We start from the raw sequence: 22,436 nt of genomic DNA, 5'->3' as shown, positions 1-22,436 counted from the left end.
AATTTCCTAGCGCATAAAGCTGCTGTTGTTAGGTGGCTTGGAGTCAGTTCTGACCCAAAGAGTCTGTACAACAGAACAGAACACTGCCCGATCCGACACCTGCCTCACATTTCTTGTATTTGAACCCATTGATAAAGCCAGGGTGTCAATCCATTTTGTTGAGGGTCTTTGTCTTTTCATTGCCCCTCTACTTTATCAAGTATGTTGTCCTTCTCCAGGAACCGGTCTCTCCCAACAACGTGTCCAAAGTACATGAGCTGAAGTCTCGCTATCCCTGTCTCTAAAGAGCATACTGCCTATACTTCTTCCAAGACAGGAATTTGTTCCTTTGGCAGTCCATGGTACTTTCAGTATTTTTCTCCAGCACCACCATTCAGACATCTTGATTCTTCTTCAATCTGATGTCTTCAACGCCCAGCCTTCACATGCATATGAGATGATTGAGAATACCACAGCTTGGGACAGGCACACCTTAGTCCTCAACGTTAACACCCTTGCTTTTCAACACCTTCAGGAGGTTTTGTTGCAGCAGATTTACCCAATGCAATGCATCATTTGATCTCTTGAAGGCTCTGCTTCCAGGAACAAGGATGGCAGATCGAAGCAAAACGAAATCTTTGACAACGTTTCATCTTTTCTCTGTCAATCATGATGTTACCTACTGGTCCAGTTGTGAGGGAATAAAGGTAATGTTCCAAAATCTGACCGATGCTAAACAAGACAAAAGCTAGTGTCCAACTACCAGTATGTATAAACTCATTCTAAGTCGGTTTCTTTTCAATAAAAGAAATGGTCATGAATAGTTTACGTTTGCAAGTGTAGAAATTTCTCCTCACCCCGACATGGAAAAAGAGAACACACAAACACAGTTCAATACAACAGGCGGACTTTTCCCATGTCTAGTCCATAGGACCCCCGCGGCGACGGCTGGTAGATGCATGGCACAACTGAGAGGTTCCATCCCAAAGCCCTTGCTGATCCCTGGGCTCCGACTGGAGCGAGAAAAGCAACTCCCGGCGTTCAAGCGGCAAACACTGAGATCACCGGGAGTCTTCTGGCTTCCCAGGAAGGTAACCCCAGCGTGCAACGCCCAGAGGCGGACCTGGAGACCCAAGGCTTTGGGCGCTGGAATCTCCAAGGCGCTTCTCTGGCTCCTTTTCCACAAGTGCTCAAGGCCCTTCCTAGCAGGTCCCCTTGGTCAGCCAGCGCTCAAGCAGCCCTAGCTTTGGCACTGAGTTTTCATCCTTCCGCTTTTAAAACAAAAACAGCAGGGAACTGGGGGGCTCAGGCTGGGGCTGAGAGGGCTGTAGATTTCACTCCAACTTCAGGGCGATCATCCTGGGCTGCCCATCCGACACCAGTGGGTGGGGTGCAATCTGACACCTCCCTTCCTTTCTAGAAACGTGAGTGGAGCTGGCCACCAGACCCTCGGACCTGGGGGAGGGGAGACAGGGGGCGGGGGGGGGGGAAGGTCCGCACATTGGGTCGTCACGCCTTTCTCCCCTGGAGACCCGCTATCAGCAGCCAGCAGCTTCTCCCCGTGGCTCTCAGGTTTGGCGCCTAGAAAACTCCTCCTCTTTGGGTTTTCTCCTGCTCCTCGCTCCGCCCTGGCCCAGCCCAGGCTCTCCTCCGGCCCTACCCGTCCGGCCACCCGCTTCTTGCTGCCTCTGGCAAGAGAGTGCGGAGACATCCCCGCGCCCGCCCTGGGCCCAAGGCTGGGCTGCAAATATCAAGTCACAATCTCCGGAAAGACTCGGGCACCCGGCATTGGCGGACGAGCCTGAGCTCCCCACTTTGCCAACAGCGCAGAGTGCAGCTGAGGATTTCTCCCCTCATCGCCACCCAGCCGTTGGAAGGCCCTGAGCATAGTGCGCGCGGGACCCCGACTGAGATCGAACCAGGACCCTGCAGGAACCTGGAGCTTGGAGAACCCCCATTTGCCTCTTCAGTCGGAACGGTGAGCAAAGCGCACCGAGGAACCAGCCGCGCGGCACAGGGCACCCAGCACCTGGCGAGGCGCCCCGAGGGTCCCTGGAGTCCCGGCTCCGACGCCTGAAGCCTCCGGGTGGCCGCGCGGGAGTCCGGCGGGCGCGCCCCGGGCGCACGCCCAGGCGGTCTCCTCCCCAGCCCTCGGGACTGTGCTCCGGAGGCGAGGAGGAGCCTGCTGGAGACTTCGAGGCTCTCGGAGCCAGCGAGGGAGAGAGCGAGCTACGTCCCGCTTCTCCGGCCTGGGCTGCGAAGGGGGAGTGGCGCTGGCGGGGCTCGCTGGGAGCCCAGGGAGCGCCTGACCTCCTCCTCCTCTTCCTCCCGCGGCTGGACTCGAGCTCCTGAGAAGGTGCTCGCGGCGACAGTCCCGGGGCCCCTCTCCTAGAAGGCTGGTGATGGAGCTCCGTTGCCCAAGCCCACTGGGGCCCTCCGCTTGCGCCGGGGGCGCGTGAGCCAGCTCTGCCTTCTCCTGCCCGCCCGCCTGCCCGCCCGCAGGCAGCCCCGGCTGCCGCCGCGATGTCCGCGCAGAGCCTGCTGCACAGCGTCTTCTCCTGCTCCTCGCCCGCCGCCTCGAGCGGCGCGGCCGCTGCCAAGGGCCCCTCCAAGAGGAAACTGCGCCAGACCCGCAGCCTGGACCCGGCTCTGATTGGCGGACATGGGGCCGAGGCGGGAGCCGATGAGTCTGGGTCGCGGGGGGCCGCAGGGGGCCGCCTGGGCCCCCCGACGGCCGAGGGCACAGGGTCCCGCTCCCTGTCCTCGACCCGAGGCGCGCCCCTCCGGGCCCCCAGGCTGCCGTCCCCCAAGCCCCTCTGCTCATCCTTCTCCACGCCCAGCACCCCGCAGGAGAAGTCGCCTCTGGGCAGCTTCCACTTTGACTATGAGGTCCCCCTGGGCCGAGGCGGCCTCAAGAAGAGCCTTGCCTGGGACGCACCTTCCTTGCTGGCTGGCCAGGGCAGTGGTCGCAGCGCGGCGAGCATCCTCTGCTCCTCAGCGGGCGGCCCCAATGGCCTCTTCACTTCTCCCCGAAGGTGGCTCCAGCAGAAAAAGTTCCAGCCTCCACCCAGCAGCCGCGGTCCCTCCTATGTCGTGTGGAAGTCTCAGGTAGGGACCCGCGTGCGGCCAGAGCCACTGGGCTTGGCATCATTCTTTTTGCAGTTGGCAGAGCCTGGGTCCAAAGAGGGACTTCGCGCTGTGCTTGTCGCGCCTGGGCATGTCCGGTGATGCCGGGGGAAATGGGCCGTCCTGCGTGGCCACCTGCGTGTGTGTCTTAGAGGACTTTTTGGCTTCTCTAGCAAGCAGCGATGGGGGTTGGAAGAAGAGTTTCGTGTTTCAGAACTCAAAAATCCGCTTCTGTTCCAGGGGAAGACTCAGAAGCTGTGGTCTCCACCTTCCTCATGCTGTGACCCTGTAATCCAGTTCCTCATGTGGTGGTGACCCCCCAACCATAACATTATTTTCATTGCTCCTTCATCACTGTCATTTTGCCACTGTGACGAATCAGGTTACCCCTGTGAAAAAGTCGTTCGACCCCCCCCCCCAAAGGGGTCGCGACCCATAGGTTGAGAACCAGTCTCAGAGGAACCATGCATGTGGACTGGTTGTTTGACAGAGAGCGCAGGGTCACAATTGGGGAGGGTGTGGTGGAGTGTGTGTGTGTGTGTGTGTGTGTGTGTGTCTATGTGTGCGCGTGTGGCAGAGGGGGATAGCTACTAGAATTTTCTAATATTGATCTCTTCCTTTCCTAAGACAGAGGCTCAATCAGAGGACAAGAGGTAGCCAGGGGAACTTCTTTAGGGCCACGAATGAGGTAGTTTTCCCGAAATTCCACCCATAAATAATGAAATAGTCTCCCATGAGAAACAGAAACCACTAACACTGGTCAACAGTTTGGTGTCTCAACTGTGAGACCTTTTTCTGGGTGTATTTGACCTGCCGATTCCACACGTGGCAACAGTTTCTCCCTCTCAGGTCTCGCTTTTGAGTTACAGACCATATGCCATGTACTGCTCTTGACTCTGCTCCCCAATACAAATTCAGGACAGTTTCATAGAGTGTTAGCGAGCCCGAGAGAGGCAGTGCACCTGGGCTTGGTTTAAAGCAGTTTGTGTTGCCCTACATCTTTAGATCAAGTCATACTTCACATGCAGTCCTTTGAGCCAAAGATCTACTTGAACAGTGAGAATTACATGAACTGGGAATTTTCCCCAAGTATCATTTCACATTCAGTAGGAGCTGAATAACGGGTGACTCCAATTGGTCATCTGCAAAGGGGGTCAGACATGCGAGTTACTGTACCATCAATAACGAGCCCTGATGACAAAGTGGTGTTACGTGTTTGACTGAGAAACACGAGGTCAGCTGTTGGAGCGCACTAGTTCTCTACCCCTATAAAGATTCACCACTTTAAAACACTCTGCCCTATACGGTCACTATGAGTCAGAACCGACAGACTGTGGTAGTGAGTTTGGCACATGCCATAGAGATTCAAAGGTTCTGAAACCCCAAATGAGTCTGTTAGGACTCCTATTCCTTTATGAAAATGAAAATGTTCCCGTCTGGTTAGAACATGGCACCATTTCTCCCCCTGTGCCCTGAGACTCTTAAAAGTTAGAATTCGTCTTTTCAAGCAGCCTGGATTCAACCTCTCCTCTGAAACATTTACTATGAATTATCCATTGACTTCTAAATATTAAAATGTGTTCTGAAATGTTTATGGCTTAATTTGAGAAAGGAAAATTTAGATTTTCAAAATATATGAAAGTTGTTAAGAAGTCTTAGATTTTTGACATGCTCAGTGGTATACACATCTTCCATATCTGCGCTTTTTCAATTTTCTCTCATTTTTCCACTCTGTTCAAGCTGTGTTCTGACTTTGCAGTATCCAACTTGTAGTCTCTGTATATATTGCACAGCCTCCCACACCGAAAATCGCACCATCATCTGATCGATTCTAACTCATAGTGCCCCTATAGGAAAGAGAAGAACTACCCCCTTTGAGTTTAAAGGATTTAGAGTGACTGGTGGTCTCTAACCTCTGACCTTATGATTGGCAGCTCAATGCGTAGCTAACTAGCCACCGTGGACCCATAAATAGCTTACCTTGATACCTAATTCTTTTTCATTTATATCTTACCTTTTGTATCTGAGCCTGTAATTGGTGGGTCTGATTTCTCATATTTAAAACTAGGATGATAAATTGATAAGTGAATATGACATAATAGCTACAAATATAATGGAACATGGTATCTAAGAAACTAGAGCTGACGTGATCCATCCAATGCAATTTTCTGAATCAGCATACCAAGTAAACACCCAGGGAGCAGGCCTAAACACCAAGACCCTGAGCAAAGACATTTTTGTCATTGGGCTGTGTAATCAATGGAGCGCTCAGAGGAAGCAATCTGGTACCTTTCAAATGTGGCCTCGCTGGTTCAGAATTACGGAGAACAGAGCTGATGGGAAACTCTGGTGGGTTTAGGGAAGCCATATACTTGTTGCAAGTACACAGTAGTTGTTCTGAAAATGAACATCTATTCCTTCCGGTCCACCAGCTCTATCGGATGCTCCTAGATCTGTTTCTATAAGGTATGGGAGATCCTATCGTGCTAATTAAATGCCCTAAAGGGCCGTCTCATGTTATCGAAATGCAGTGAAATGCTTTGTAATGGCATGAGATTTAGGCCAAGGGCAGCCCAACCAAGAATACCACTGAAAAGAGCACCCAGGACCATCCTGGGCTCTGTTAACCGATCAGACAATGTCCACAATTTTTAGCAGAAGTTTTAGCTCTCAGAATAATGAAATGTTAGCTATTGTGTCAAAGTGATTGCTGCTGCAGGGGGCGTCTGGGGCAGGGAGCTGAGGGGATAGACTGTAGAAAGACAAGTCGAGGCCGAGAGCCAGAAGGTCTGCCCGAACCACAGAACGCAGCATGACCCAAACCAACCCAATCCAATCCACTGTCATCAAGTGGATGGCGACTCCGAGCGGCCCTATACTCAGGTCAGGGTGGAGCTTCCTCTGCTTTCCAAGGCTGTCATCTTCATGGACACAGCGTGACGAGAAGCAGCTGGAGGGGTCGCACCACTGACCTCTCAGCTCTCACAGCCCAATGCTTAACCCCCGGTTCTCCAGCAGAGCCTGGATCGGGACTGTTCCAGCCGCATGCAGTATCCAGTGAATCTGCTGGCTTTGAGAGCAAGGAAGACATGTATAGGCAGCCAAGTGCTTGCCGGTGCCGGTCACTGTGCTTCTTATTGCAATCCCCTGCCTTTCTTATGCAACTGGATGCACTTCGGTTCGAATCTATAGAAATCTTCATTGCTGTTATGACCGAAAGGCCATCACCGATAGACGATCCCAACTGGGTAAATATCATCTTCATCTCGATGAATTTCGCATGGTCGGTGGATCAGTCTCTCAGCTGCACCAATAGCAGTGGACTCCTCCCAGGTTTGGGGCAGCCTGCACCCATGTCATCTACCATGCCTTTTACAAGTTCTTTGCAGGGGGCCAGGTGAAGTCCATAAGCCATCTAGCAAAAAGCACGTCACGTTCTCTTAAAGTGTACCTGTGTGTGTGAGGCAGGTGTGCAGTGATTGGACGGGACCTTAGGGCGTGGGTCTAAGGCTGTCTTTGTCTAGTAGTGACCCTGGTGGCCTCACCTGTTTTTATCTGTCTTCCTTTTTCCCCAAAGAATGAAGCACGCAATGCAAGGAATGTGCTGCAAGGGTGTGGAGAGGTCTGGAGGAGCTTCAGAGGGAAAGCAGGGTGATGGGTGAGCGGGAATGTGCGCTGTGAGCAACCTGGGCTTTGGGGAGCAGAAGGGAGCAAAGGATCCAGAAGTGAAAGCCCGCCAGGTTATCCTCCCTGCTGGGGCTGCTGGATCCCTGGCCACTGCCAGCGACTGTTGCTAGAAGCAGAATTTCTCCCTTACTTCCACCTTCCGCACTCACATGAGAGTTCAGCCCCTCGCTGGGACCCAGCTGAAGAGGCAGCCTGAAAAGTGTGGTTTTCCTGTTACCAGGCTCTGGGCCTTACCTTTCAATGGCTCGGTCCCCCTGAAACTCTCTCCACAGCAAGAGAGATGCAGCCGATTGGTTATTGCTTGTCCTTTTCCCTTGTAAACAAGCTGGGTTCTTTGTACCAAGAAAATCTTTATTAATAATGTCCAGAAGCTAGCGGTGAGCACCTAGCAGGGCTACTTAGAGGTCCTTGTGGTGTGGGGAGCAGGGAGATTTGAGTTCATAAAGACTTGGTTCTGGCCTGTTTCCTCGGTACCCTGGCTTAGCATTCTCTGTGAATGCTAAGCCACCGAGGCAGGTCTCAGCTTTGTCAGCTGGTGAGCAGCATCCCTCCTGGCCTCCCTCCACTAGATGCCAGTATCACCCCTTTCCCCACGTGCACAATAACCAAAGATCTCTGAAGACACTGGCCAGTCACCCTGGATGATAGTCATTCCCTGTGAGCATTCAAGCCAACAAGAAGCTTCCCTGGGACCGTTGTCTGAATCCCAAACCCTCCTGCTCCCTCTTGTGTCCTCCCTAGTGGCTCCTTCCTCAGGATCAGTTCGGCTTCTCCTCTTCTCTCCCACTGCAGCCAGGGAAGACTGAGAGCAACGTGTCGGGCAAAGCCCATGGCAGATCACACCACTGTCAGCTCAATCTTTCAGCTGATCATCTGGTTTGAAATGAACCTGGTAGTCAATGGCTCCCACGCTCCAGATGCTCATAAATTTGGTGGCTCAATTACTTCTGCTCACTCAAAGCCCAGCAATGGCTAGTTTACCACCTGTCCCCAGGAGGGATCAGACAGAGTCAGCTCCAACTCCAACTCCAATGGTGAATCAGTGAGCACCATTGGTCCCTGGGCATACTGGGTAGACAGTCTCCTGAGTAGAACAGGGCACAAGGCCAGGGGATCAGTGGTGCAGGTGATGACATAGGTACATGTCACTGGACCTCTGTTCTTAGCCGCTGAGCTCTTCCCCTAACTTGAGTCACAGATAAGGGAATTCTGTCTTAAGGACTGCTGACCTGGCTGTTGGCAGCCCAATCCGTAACCCATTGTGCCACCAGAGTTTTTTACTCTCAGCTGAGTGCTTCTAACTCTCCTGGTTTACAGCTGGCATTGTGCCCTGGTAGCTGACCAAGCATCTCCCAGCTTCCGTCAGGCATAAGTGAAAGGCTCTCCAATTATCTAGGACTTCGATGCCTGGGCACCACAAGCATTTCTTGAGCATCAGCATGTCTGTAGGCCCAGGCAGGCAAAGAGGCGACTGTCTGGGCTCAGTCGTCACGCAGCTCACAGTCTAGTTAGGGAGCTGAGGCACAAGGCAGAGCAAGAGCTCAGCACCATGAGGGACCAGCGGGAAGGGAGACTCGTGGGGCTGTAGGAGAGCTATGGTGGGCGTTACTGTGCAGGTGACATTAGAACTGGATCTTCCAGGGTGACTGACACCTAGGAGGAAATGAGGGGAGGTGATTCCTTAGTGAGGGTGTTGGCCATGCTGGGTGTTAGTTCAGGAAGCCTCCAGCTGAATACACAAAGTGACCACATGATTTTTTAGGCAGCTGTCTAATAAGACCCGAGGGAGCCCTGATGGCGTAGTGAGTAATGAACTCGGCCTCTAACCACAAAAGGTCAACAGTTTGAAACCACCAGCTGCTCCATCAGAGAAAGATGAGGCTTTTGACTCCTGTAAAGAGTTACATCCTTGGAATCTCGCAGGAGCAGTTCTTTCCTGCGCTGTGGGGGTGGCTGTGAGTCAGAATTGACTCAATAGCTGTGAGTTTGAATGAATCCAGAAGGAACGGTGGTTCTCCACCGGGGTTCGGTGTTCAGTCGCGATCAGAAAGGTGGACTATTGGAACCCATCCATCAGCTTGGCCGAAGCATGAGCTGGAAATCTGTTCCTGTAAAGATTGTAGCCGCAAAACCCCTATGGGGCAGTTGGCTCCACTTGGTCACACGGAGTGGCTGGGAGTCAAAATCAACTTGACACCATGGCAACATCTCACACCAACAGTGAAATCAGACACTCGACATACTTCTGAGGGGTAATTCTGGGGGAAGCTCAGAATGACGGCGGATTCTCTAGCCTCCCGTCTGCAGAGAGCAGTGGAGGGCTTCTGCATGCACAGAGGTGCGGCCAGCGAGGAGCAGGGAGCCTCCTGGTTGTGCTCTCCTGCGGGGGGTGGGCAAGACGGTGGGGCCATGGTTTCAACCATTGGAAACTTTGTCGGAGACCTAGAGATACATATGAAGGTATTTGGGCTTGTCACAATGGTGCTCTGAGGGTGTCTTCATCTCTTATTGCTGCCATTCTAACAAATTCCCACCAGCTCAGTGGCTTCGAATAACACACACCTGTTCCAGAGGTCAAAGGTTCAGTATGGGTCTCCCTGGGTAACACCGAGATATTGGCAAGATCGGTTCCCTCTGGGGCCTCCAGGGGAGGATCTGGTCCCCTACTTGGGTCAGAGGCCTCCTTTCTCCATCCTCAAAGCCAACAATGTTGTGTGTCTCTGACTCTTTTTGCTAGTAACTTCTCTTCTCCTCTCTTACTGTCTGGTGATGACATTGGACCCACCCAGATAGCCCAGGAAAGGGCCCCATCTCAAGGTCATCAAATTGGCAACCTTGTTCCAGCTGCAACCTGTATATCCTTTGCCATGTGACTTAACATGCCCACAGGTTTTAGGGATAGGGACATGGACATCTTTATTCAAAACTCACTGCCGTCAAGTCAATTATGATGCATAGCAACCCTGTAAGGCAGATTCGAATTGGTCCTTGGGGTTTCAGAGACTGTAACTCGTTACAGTCATTCTCTCAGGGATTGCCTGGGGGTTCAAACTTCTGATGGCGGGGTTAGCAGCTCAGTGGGTATCCCACTCTGCTACCAAGGATCCCTATGGATGTCTTTGGGAGGACATTAATATACTTATCACAGGAGGTACTACTAACATCTAGTGGGCAGAGGCCAAGAGGCAGCTAAACACCTTCCCATAGATAGGAGGGTTCCGACCACAAAGAAAGATCCCGCCCAAATGTCAAAAGTGCCAAGGTGGAGGAACCCTGCTATAGGCAGACTAAAAATCAAAACCAAATGCACGGCCATCAAGTCAGTTCGGACTCATACTGACCTCAAAGGACAGAGTAGAGCTGCTCCTGTGGGTTTCTGAGACTGCTTCTTTAAGGGAGTAGAAAGCTTCGTCTTTTTCCCATGAAGCAGCTGGTGGTTTAGAACCTCTGACCTTGCAGTTATCCGCATCCCCCCACCACACCACCCCCCGCCGCCCAAACACGTAACCACTATATCAACAGGGCTCCTGACACCTGGGAAAATTGACAAGCTGGAATATCAGGGTGAAACATGATCCGAAGATGGGTTGGAAGAGGATGCCATGACAACTGCGCATGCTCAGAGGAGGTGGGCATGGCAAACCAAGCCTAGCACCCTGGGAACAAGTGGGAGTTGGCATCCATTATAGATTAATCTGCGCTGCCTCAGAAACTGTGTTGTAAATCCTGACCTTGCTACCTGTGGCTATGACCTCATCAGAGAATGAATTTTTATGGTGGTGTTGGTGTTAGGTGCTATTGACTTCTGACACAACAGAAGGGAACACCCTTGGGTCCAGCAGCCTCTTTACATTTGAGGTTATATTTGAGCCCATCGTTACAGCCTCTGCATCAATCCCTGTCAGAGGGTCTGCCTCATTGTTTTTTTGGCTGCCCCTGAACCTTACCAACCATGATGTATACTTCCAGGGACTGTTCTCTCCTGACAACATGCCCAATGCATGTGACTTATGAGGCAGTTTTGGTGTAGGGTGACTTTGAAAGGTAATCTCTTTTGAGAAATAAAAAATCAGATTGAGCAAGCGAGCAGAGGACCTTCCTCCAGAGGGGACAAAGAAAGCCCCTCCCTGGAGCTGGCGCCCTGAACTTGGGCTTCTCCCCTTCTGAGCGGCTAGATAATACAATTCTGTGTGTAAACGTCACTCCTTTGTACTAGTTCTGTGAAGGCAACACTAAGTAATTCAGAAGCATGGGTCAACAATGAAAAAAATACACACCCCACCTTGTTCATGCCGATTCATAGCAACCTTATAGGACAAGGCAGTGAGTTTCTGAGACTAATGTTCTTTGTGAGTAGAAAGTCTAGTCATCTTCCTTCTGAAGATTGCAGTCACCACTACACCAAGATTAAGCTTTCAGTATTTCCCACTTCTTTATTTCAGCACTCTGTTTTCTTGCATGGTTGAACGACTTGAAAGCTGGCCTCATGCTCGTCCTTGTGTTCTAGAAATCTAGCCCAACACATGACCTCTGGTGCCCAGGCAACATCGGGAAGCATTTGTTGTTGTCACACTGGGTTGCTGCTAGCGTCTTGGGTATGAAGTCAGGGATGTGCCAAATGTCCCACAATGCACAGGGCCAGGGCAGGCCCCAGAACACATAAATCTCTGGTCTAAAACTCTGTTGTAGCCGACATTGTGCTTCTTTCTCCAAGAAATGGAATCCTACTTTGTGCTTCCCAGGCCATTTTCCTTCCTGTTTGTGATTTCAGCTTCATCTGCCTTTGCTGATACATGTCACCAAGGCTTTCAGTGGAAGAACATGCATTTGCAAAAGATAGAGAGGATGGAGGGCGGGGGTAGGGGCGGGATAATGAGGTGTCTACAGATCTCTCTGTAGGACAGAATTGAATGGTAAGTATATAAAGAGGGGAACGAATTAAAATTTAAAATACAGGCCGAGGAGAAGATGGTGATTAAAATAAAGACTCACCCATGTCACAGAAGGAGTGGATTCAAATGTGACATTGACAGAGGGCCTTTGACAAGGAATGATGCCTGCAATCAGCTCAGTGTCATCAGGCGGTAGCACTTTGGAGACTTGTTCCTTTTGCTGAAGTTCCTTTGAATTTAGAGAATAGTGAATGAGAGAGCAGTGTGCCCTCGGATGCCTCGGAGCTGAGCTTCCGTGAGCATTGGGGGATTGTAGGATTAAATAGAACACTGTTTGACCCACAAGGGAACCCGGGGGGCCTCTAGCTCCAGCTTCCTTTTTGGACATTTAGAAAGCAGAACCAGCTTCTGCTTTTTATCACCTGATCCCATGTCTACCTGTGAAATCTTGACATATAGGGCTCCCCCAAATGCCCCTTCCAAATTCATAGGCTGTGACTATGGCACCCAGATAGCATGAGCCAATCAGGATTTGGAGAAATGAGAGCTCATGTTTCTGTCGTGGGATTCCCCGTCTGTTTGTCTCATGCCAGTCAGGCCAGTCTAGGGAATGCGTGTCTCATTTCAGCATCTTGTCAGTGACTTGGGGAATTCTCCAAGTTCTCTAAGGCCCCAGAGATGGTCCTTTGGGCCATGCCATCTTGCCCTAGTGCTCTGAGGCCTCTCTGAGCCATTCAAACCCACCTCCCCTCCATCATTGAGTAGATTCTGCCTTACATTGACCCTACATACAGTCTCTGCGACCTTCATCTTTCTCCCACAGAAGGGCTGGTGGGTTGGATCCACTGAACTTGCAGTTAGCAGACCTAAACTGGCCTGACAGCTCCTTCAAAGCCACTGGTTATGGTAAACAAAAGCCCAAAGTTAACCCCCGGTCATCCAGTCCGTCCTGATTTACAGTGATCCCATAGGTTTCTGGGTTGAACTGTATTCCATACTTTTCAATGGCTGATTTTTTTCAGAAGTAGGTTTTCAGGCCTTTGGGCTCACACTTCCAAACTTTGGGTTAGCAGCTAAGTATGTTTCCCATTTGCACCAACCAGGGACTCCTTGTCGTTAGGTGCCATCGACTTGGTTCTGGCTTATAGGGATGCTCTGTACAACGGAATGAGATACTGCCCAGTCCTGGGATGTCCTCACCTTCGTTCTTATGTTTGAGCCTATCGAGGCCTCACTGGGTCAATATATCGTGTTGAAAATTTTCCTCTTTGTCACTGCCCAGCTACTTTACCAGGCATAATGTCCTCCTCTAAGGACGGCTAATTCGTCCTTAAAAACCCACTGCCATCAAGTCAATTCTGACTCATGACAACCCCTTGCATTTCAGAGTTGAATTGCATGTCATCGAAATTTCAGTGACTGTAGATTATCTGGAAGTCGAGTCCCAGATAATTCTGTTGTGGTGGAACGGGGGAGATTTGAACTACCAATCTTTCCGTTAGTACTTGCTCCCAAATGACTTGCACTGTCAGGGACCTCACTAGTCTCTAAACAACGCATTGCCAGGCAGCCGGTTCCAACTCCTAGTGACCCTATAGATCAGAGGGGAATGGTCCATGGGGTTTCCAAGGCTGTACAGCTTTATGGAAGCTGACTGTTGCCTCGTTCTCCCTTGGAGTAGCTGGTGGATTGGAACTGGTGACCTTTTGACTATCAGAGTGCTGGTGGTGACATCTTGGGTTATATATTGGGCTGCTAATCACAGGGTCAGGGATTTGAACCCACCTGCTGCTCTGAGGGAGAAAAGATGAGGCTGTCGACTCCTGTAAAGATTTACAGGCTCAGTAACCCCCAGGGGCTTCTACTCTGCTGTGAGCCAGAATTAACTGGAGGGTAGTGAATGTTGGTGCACAGGCCAGTGCTTAACCATGGCGCCACCAGGACTCCTTTCATTAATTATTAGTGAAATGCCCACCTAAACCACAAGGAGCTAGCCCTTCACAAAGACTAGGTTGGCTAGCACGTAACAAGTTGTCAGTGAGGGAACAATGAAACTGGCCCCCTGTCTCACTGGTGCCTATGAGAGAGTGTTCTGGAGCCACTAGAGCTCAAAGTAGTGGAGCAGTTACCTAGTAAGCAATGTGCTGATGGACCTTCATAGTCCGTGGGGCCCAAGTGCAACCTCCTTCAGCTCTGTGCCTTGTATGTGTGTGGGGTGGTGGTGGTGGTGGTGGTGGTGGTGGTGGTGGTAATCAAACTGCCAGCTTCCAATTTTTTGTGAAGGTTTCAGGACTTCACAAGGGCAAGTTACTTGGAAAGTGCTGCACAGACAGTAAGTGCTGAAGATGCTTAGTAGGACAGCAGTCAATCAAGGTGAAGAGGTGCCTAGGTCACATGGTTAGGACACAAGTAGGACTTGGACTCACTATCAGGTGCCCTTGCGTGGGCTTTGACTCCTATCAACCCCGTGTACAACAGAATGAAGCAGCGCTGCCCAGCCCTGCACCGTCCTTACCATTGCGCAGTGGAGCCCGTTGTTGGAGCCACTGTCAGTCCGTCTTGTGGAGGGTAGAGGGTCTTCCGCCACCTTTCACTTACCTCTCACCAAGCATCATGCCCATCTCCAGGGATTGCGCCCTCCCTCCCGATCACGCGTCCAAAGTCGGTGAGAGGAAGTCTCTCCGTCCTCACAAGGTACCTTCTGGCTGTACTTCCTCCAACAGGTTCATTTTGAGGGGGGAGGGGGTGTTTCTGCTGGCAATGCATGGCAACACATGGTCCATTAGAATTCTTCACCAACCCTACAATTTGGGTGTATCAGTCCTTTTGTGGTCCTCTTTACTACCCAGCGTTTGCATGCAGACGAGGTGATTGTAAACTTGGCCAGGCACAACTCAGTCTTCAGGGTGACATCTTTGCCTTGTGATATTTTAACGTGGTCCCGGGCAGCAGATGTGCTTAAATGATTCAATATCAGTTTGTTGAAAATAACTTATTGTGGACCTACCGAGTCTGCCAAGAATTTTGGTCTTTCTGTGATGGCAGTCAAAGAAGGGTTCGCTGGTCAACATATGAAGGCGTGTGCCATCAGCCACCTTGGATAGTAGCAGAAAACAATTGGAAATGAATTTCGTAAGCTCTTCAACAAAATGCACTCTGTATCATAGTTGTTAGAGCCACGGCGGCCTGCCACCCAGGCCTTTTGGCCTAGTGACTTGGAACACAGGAATTTGCCGGGCTTGCATTGTGGATTTGGTGTAACCTTAGACGTGCCAACAGGCCAAGGGGGTAGCCTTCCTTCCAACACACTTGTCACCGGAATTTTATTACATCACATCCTTTTTTTGTTTGCTGAATATTTAGAATGTTGGAAATTGGAGCACTCCCAGTCCAGCCCTGGTTCTTTTGTGGGAAGATGGTAGCGTGCTTCTCACTTCCAGTCTGATCTTCTCATTTCCTCATCCCACTGTCGTGTGAGGCCAAGCTTTGATGGCTTGTCCTGACTCATCTCAACAACATCTTTTGCAGAGCAAAGAGGCAGCGTCACAGAGTTGGGACAACACTGCCAGCAGAGTGTTGGATGGTGATATATTGTTGTCCTAAACCTGTTGATATCACCATGTTTGGAAAAGTCTTCTGCTAATGAGGGTGTACTGGACTGGTGTAGGGTGGTTCCTAAACCTAATCTCTCCGGAGTGGTGTCTTATAAAAAGGGATACAGTGGTGGAGAAAGACACACACAGGACGAAACCATGTGAGGACCTAGCAACAAGTCAAGGAAACCCAATGACTTTCTGAGGGCAGCCAGACGCAGAAACAAGGAAGGATCTCCCAGAGCAGACAGGACATGCCCTCCTGATGCCCTGAATTGAGATTTCTAGCCTCCGGAAGGGTGAGACAATACATTACCGTTCGTTAAAGCCACCCATTTTGGATCTTGCTTCGGCAAGCCTTAGGGCGACCAAGACGCCATCGACACAGATGCTCTTTCTGCTCAAAGTCTAAGTCTTAGTCCCAGTAGCCTGCCTCAAGTGACTTGAACATTCTATGAACAAAATGGAATCTTAGGTGGGAAAAGCCCTTCAAAGTCATCCAGGCAGTCCCAATCTGTGTCCAGCGCCCCTCTCCCAAATGGAGACCTTTATGGGGCTGCCTTTGTTTATAACGGGCATGAGAAATTCTTTGTGGAATTCTGTTAGAAACCAATCTTCCTCGGGCTTTCATCACTCTACCAACAAACCCTGCCTCTTCCGTTATGCTGATAAACCCCATTGCTGCATCATTCTTGCCGGGGAAAGGCATAGGAAATGTCTTAGGCTTCTTTTTGTGAGTCAGTGACAACATTTGGCCATGTCTTCTTCTGGCAGAAAGAGTGGTTAATGAAAGTTAAAGCATTCCCCCAAAGGTAGCTTGCAAACTCCAGCGAGAACTCCAGGGCTACAAGTCCCTCCGGCTTCCATGAGGATGGGTTTTCTCCCCTTTATGACTGAAAAGCGAGCTCAGAGGCAGGTGTGGATTTCATATTTTGTTGAAGACTATTGCTCTGGGTCTTCCAGCAATCCCCCAGAGAGACGAGCTGACCCTGCCTTCTAACGTTAAGGGAGGCCAGTAAATGGGGTTGTCAGAAGGTGTTTGTCAAAATGCCAAGAGAAGCAACGTGAAAGGCGATACGGGGATGATACACAGGCTTGAAGGTCAAGAAGTGTGATTTGAGCCCCAGACTAGCTCCAGAAGCTCTGAGTCATGAGCTCGGCAAATCTATTGCCATTCTCCAACTGTGGTGATATTTTAGTCTTTCATTTCATGTTGTCTCTGCGCTTCGATTGGAAGCACGACTTTTCTCATATAGCTGAAAGTGCACTCTTAAAAGTGGGTGCTATGCTGTAGAAACGGTCCGGTATATAGGCTCTTGTTCAGGATTCTGTGGGCCCAGATTTGGTATTCAGAGTTCTAAGATTAAAAAAATAAAACCCAAAACAATTCATTTCTCTTTGAAATGGCATTCTAGGTCTGGGTTCTCCCGGGCGGCTGAGAGAGATGCAGAAAAGCCGGTGCGCCTTGATGGTTTTGGTTTGTCTTTCTTCATCTCGAAACAGCAGTTTTCCAGACCATGTGTAAAATGCTGCTTTGCGTAATATTTCATTTTGAAGTTCTCATTTCTAGCTTCTATAAAGAGTCAGAGCTCTACTCTCAAAGGGAACGAAATTTTATCTCCAAATCATGTATTTTTTTCTTCCTCATTCTGATGTTTAAAAGAGATAGAGTCACTGTCGGGTTACCCCCCAGAGAAAAGTAGATGTCACTCAGATAAGCACTCATTAAGTAGATCTAAACCATATTAAAAACCCTAAAGTTTACTTTGTCAGAAGTTCAATGACTAGGAGGATCAAATGGTTGCCATGGTCATCCAGTGTTGCTAAAACAGGAGTGCCACACATGTATGGCCTTAACGGACAGAGTACATCTTCTCACAGGTTAGGATGCCAGAAGTCCAAATTCAGGGTACCAACTACAGGGGAAGGCTTTTATTTTTGTTCACAGTTTGGGAGCAATGTCCTTGTCTCCTTTCAGCATCTGTGGGTCCCAAAATTCTGTGGGAATTGACATGGGGTTTGGGCATCAATCACCCCTGGGTCTGGGAGGCTTCCAACACAGGAACCCTTGCCAAGGACACCATCAGCTCCTGGCTTTTCTTGGTGGTAGTAACGCCCTCTGAGCCCTGCTCATTGTTTAAATTCTTTCATATCACAAATGAGATTGACTCATGGACACAACCTAATTTTGTATATTGCATCCTGCCCCTGTAACACAGCTGCCCCTGGTCCTGCCTCATTTGAATCACGGAGGTGATGTTTCACAGCCCACAGAATCATTTGATCAGATCACTGAATGGAGGGTAAGTGGTGCATAATAGTGGGAATCATGACCTCATCACTGATTCATGCTTTGACTAAAGCAATGGTCAAGGGGAAAAATGACCTTAATTCTGTCCTATTCATTCATTATATTTTCTACATGATATTTGTACAATCCAGGAAAGTTCGTCCCCCCCGCTCTTTATTTGGGAAGACTCCCAGCAGTTTTAGATCATATTCTAGTCATCAAAATTCTCTCTGTCCATAGATACATACATCCAACTTTTATCCTCACGATCACATCTTCTGATGTGATGGGCTGCTCGCTGAAAGGTCAGCTATTCAAACCCACCAGCTGCTCCTCAGGAGAATGATGAGGCTGTCTGCTCCATCTACATGGACAGCTTCCGAAGCCTTCTAAGGGACACCATGTGTCCGAATGGACTCATAAGCAGTAGAATGGCATTGGGATAATCTCTTACTTTAAATGGATGGTCGATAGTATATATAATTGGACCAATGTGGAGACATGCTCTTTATGGAAACACAAGGTGTTTTTTTTTTCCTTTCTGTCCCTCCCCCCTCCAGAATTGACCTGATGGCACAGAGATTTTTCGGTTGGTTTGGTAAGATTCATGCATATTTCAGTGGTAGGCCCATCATTACTTCCTTTTTATTTTACAATTTTATTTTATTTGGGGCTCTTGCAGCTCTTATCACAATCCAAACATATATCTACTATGTCAAACACATCTGTATATATTTTGTCATCATCTTTTTCAAAACATTTTCTTTCTACTTGAGCCCCTGGCATTAGCTTCTCATTTTCCTCCTCCCTCCCACTCCCTCCTTTTCCTATGTCCCCTTGATAATTCATAAATTATTATTTACTTTTTCATGTCTTACACAGACTGCTGTCTCATTTCACTCACTTTTCTGCTGTCTGTCCCCCTGGGAGGAGGACTATGCATTGATCATTGTGATCAGTTCCCCCTTACTCCCTCCCACCCAACCGTTACCCTCCTAGTATCACTGCTCCCCTTATTGGTCCTGGGGGGCTTTATCTGCTCTGGATTCCCTGTGTTGTGAGCACTTATCTGTATCAGTATACATGTTCTGGTCTAACCAGATTGGTAAGATAGAATTGGGGTCATGGTAGTGGGGGAGGAAGCATTAAAGAAATAGAGGAAGGTTATGTGTTTCGTTGGTGCTATACTGCACCCTGACCGGCTTTTCTCTTCCTTGTGGCACTTCTGACAGGGGGTGTCCAATTGACTACTGATGGGCTTTGGGTCTCCACTCTGCCCTCCCCCTCATTCCCATTGATACGCATCCTTTGTAAACAACAATTTTCTACTCTGGATTGCGTGGAGGTTTGAAAATGTGAGTTTAAAATATTCTGTGGAAAAATAAAATAGAGCAGAGCAAAAGCTCTGTTTCGTTTTTTGAGTTCCCCAAAGACAGGAGCTGGCTTTGTGCACTTTATTTAGGAGGGGATCTCAGGAAGGAGGAACGAAGAGGTGGGAGAATGACGTGGGGAAATAGAAAAATGCCATGATGAGGAGGTGCCATGAAATTATGGCTGTGGATAGCAGGGACAACCAAGGTTCCCCCAGGACTCCTGGGAAGCTTCTAGAAGGCCTTCCAGGGTGAGCTGCCCCAGTGTCCTGTTCTCTCTCGCTGCATACCAAAGCCGAGGCCCAGGGATTAATTAGAGCAGGACTCAGCTGGACAGGCTGTCTGCTCCAGGTAGCATCAGCTGTGTGCACTCGACTGCTTTCAAGGAGTGCCTTGTAGGGTTGGAAGGTTCAAAATGTCTTGATTTACACTGTTGGTGCCCCCATGCTCTTTCTTGTGGCCCCGCTCTCTCCCAAGTGGCTAGGATGGCCTTTATCACTGTATGATGGTCTTCATGTTTTCAGTCAAAGGGAGTCACGAGGTCTGCCTGGATTCCGTGGCAGGGAACATAGAGCCACCTCTTCATGGGGAAAGTGATACGGGGTTTGTGGCCTTCTTTAATCCACCACAAGCTGCACGATGGGAAGTTGGAACACGTTTCCATTGGTTGAGATCGTTTCCATTGGTGTAAATGCCCTTGTGCCTTGTGCTCTTTGTACACGATTGAATACATACTAGAGGTGGGTCACTGGCCTCACAAGGTAGCTGGACTCTTTTTCAGCCTAGACTCTTGGGGGCAGCATTTTGAATCAGTCACCGACGAGCTTAGCTAACGGCAAAGCATTCTTGTAAGACAATAAGATTAAAGACTTTTCTAAGTCTGGGATCCAAACCCAAGGCCACTGCTTATGAGATATGAACTTTCATTTCCTTATCTTTAAGGGGATATAATAGGATTTACTCTCTAGGAGGTTGTAAAATTAATTGCTGAGTTGCGCTAAGGACTCATGGACTCTGAGGGGGTCATGCGGCAATGTCTGTTTATTACTTGATCTATTTCATTCTAAACAGCCGTCATCAAGAAGATGTACCGTCCATTTTGTAATAGTTGACTTGGAAAGATAATGTTAACAAGGCAAGAATACTCTGTTCTTATTAGGTGTCATAGAGTCAGCTCCAACTTCTAGCAGCCCTGTGTACACTAGAAGAAAACACTGCCCGGTCCTCCCAACCATTGTTCGAACTCATGGTTGCAGCCATTGTGTCGGTCTGCCTTGTGGAAGGTCTTCCTCTCTTTGGTGCTCTTCTACTTTCCCAAGCGTGAAGTCCTTTCTCCAGAGACTGGTGTCTCCTGGCAATACATTCAAAGCATATGGCTTCTAAGGAGCATTCTGAATGTGCTTCCTTTGAGACAGATTTGCTTGTTCTTCTGCTGTTCATGGTGTAGCCAAGATTGTTTGCCAACACCGCCGTTCAAATCTGTCAGTTCTTCATTGTCTGGCTTTGTCATGTATCTGAGATGATAGAAAATGCCATTTGCCCAAACAATGCATTGCATTAGGCTGATCTGCAGCAGTGCTATGGTAAATGTAAATAGCAAAGGTAATCGCTACATTTTAAGATTCAAGAATGGTGTGCTGTACTCTTAATTATATGTTTTAAAAGTTGATATTTGGTTCCAGATAAATCTATCTATCGAATGATGAATGGCAAAATGAGCCCTTATTAGTATATGCCGGACTGGGCTGAAGACGTAATCAAGATTATACTGGCTTGGCCTCCTAGTACTTGCTCATTCGAGGAAGGCTAGTATATCGATCTATATGCTGCCTTCAGGGGGTTTGCTACACATTTTTGGATTGGCAATTAATTGCCTTCCTTATCATGGTATTATTGTGCAGAGTTAGTTGTTCATAGCACCTTTCAGTCTACTCTGCCCTGAAATCTTCCTAATGCCTGGATATTCACACAACTTAGTGCAAAACCACCAGCCATCTCCAGTTAGAACTGGCTTTCGAAAACAGAGAGGCATGGGGTGGTGCATAAAGAAATGTAATTTCTGTTACCATTAGTTAAGTAGCTCTGGTGGTGCAGTGATTAAAGTGCTCGGAGGCTAGGCAAAAGGCCATTGCTTCACATCCGCCAAGCACTTTGAAGGAGAAAGATGTGTCATGTTCCAGGGGCTGTTCTACTCTGTCCTGTCGGGCTGTACTCAGTTGGAATTGACTCCACAGCAAGCAGCAATGACAAGCATTAGTTAACAGTCATCATCTATATCAGCTACTGCATCATGCCCATCATTTTTGATTGATTAATGCCCTCAAACATTTATCAAGTGCTTCAGCGTATCTTAAGTGTCAAACTCTGGGCTTAGCAACATAATCGCTACAATCACTAATTGAATACCATCGAATGGTTGCCTCGAGCTTGTTTGTTATCCTATTAAATGCTTTAAAAGGCATTAGCTCCTTGATTCCTGACAGTAATCCAATGAAGTCCAAAGCCAGCAAACGGCACAGGTGGGATTTGAGGCCAGCTCCAAGAATGCCTTTCAGAAATGTCAATACATTCAACCTCTTCAGTCTGGAGCGATTTCCAAGAACCATAATAACAACTAACAATTATCAAGCACTTACCAGAGCAGATGCTCTTAGACTTAATTTATTTGCAGGAACTCATCTAGTCCTCCATCTCAAAGCCAAACCAATAGCTATCAAGCTAATTCTGACCCATAGCGACCCTGTAGGTCCTAGTAGAGCTGTTCCCTAGTGTTTCTGAGGCTGAGAATCTCTCTGGGAAGAGGGTGTCTTATCTTTCTCCCTCAAAGTGGCTGGTGGGTTCGAACTGCTGACCTTGAGGTTAGCAGCCCAACTCAGAACCCACTGTGCCACCAGGGTTCTTTTGCAGAACAACTCCGTGGCCTTTTGTTATTATTAGCCCATTTTATGAGTGCGGACACTAGGCAGGGAATGAAGTCATTTTCTAAAAGTTACCCAACCTGGTAAGGGATGAGGGACAGAGTCAGGATTTAGAGCCAGTCGGGCCGGTTTTAGATTTCTCAGTCCTAACCAGCATTAGGGGCTAGGTTCCTGACCTGATCACGGGGGGGCTATTAGAGGTTTGTAAGCAAGATTCTTCCCGGGTAATTTTGCCCAGGGAGATTTGAAGTCAGTTTTCAAATGGAGTATTGATTTGTCAGGGAGACAAGAATGGGAAGGAAGGCAGGTCGAAGAAACAGATTGAGCAAAGGAATGTTAACTATCAGGAAGCAAGGAGATGTGCAGAAACTGCACGTTGTCAGGGATGGCTGGAAAGGGGGAGCTTAAATTCCGAATTGTTTTGCATTTAAGTTAATCTGGTACCCCACCAGCAATTTTAAGATTAAAAAAAATGGCAGACAATAATTATGCAACATCTTTAAAAAAAACAAACAAAAACCCTTGAATTAAAAAAAATTGCATTTACAAAGAATTGGAAATATCTTTGAATATATATATAT

The 22,436-nt window shown here is 48.8% G+C and overlaps 1 protein-coding gene across 1 annotated transcript in view; it reads left to right on the top strand.

Annotated features, from left to right (window-relative positions):
- Positions 1–2,502: 2,502 nt before the first annotated feature.
- Positions 2,503–22,436, top strand: part of ARHGAP6 (Rho GTPase activating protein 6) — a 517,936-nt gene continuing 498,002 nt past the window's right edge. The window contains exon 1 of the mRNA XM_075539194.1: positions 2,503–3,087. Coding sequence (XP_075395309.1) covers positions 2,503–3,087 — 585 coding nt within the window. The remainder of the gene's footprint in view (positions 3,088–22,436) is intronic.

This window comes from Tenrec ecaudatus, chromosome X (genome assembly GCF_050624435.1).
Source record: "Tenrec ecaudatus isolate mTenEca1 chromosome X, mTenEca1.hap1, whole genome shotgun sequence".
Taxonomy (NCBI): Eukaryota; Metazoa; Chordata; class Mammalia; order Afrosoricida; family Tenrecidae; genus Tenrec; species Tenrec ecaudatus.
This window is presented reverse-complemented; position numbering and strand designations above follow the sequence as displayed.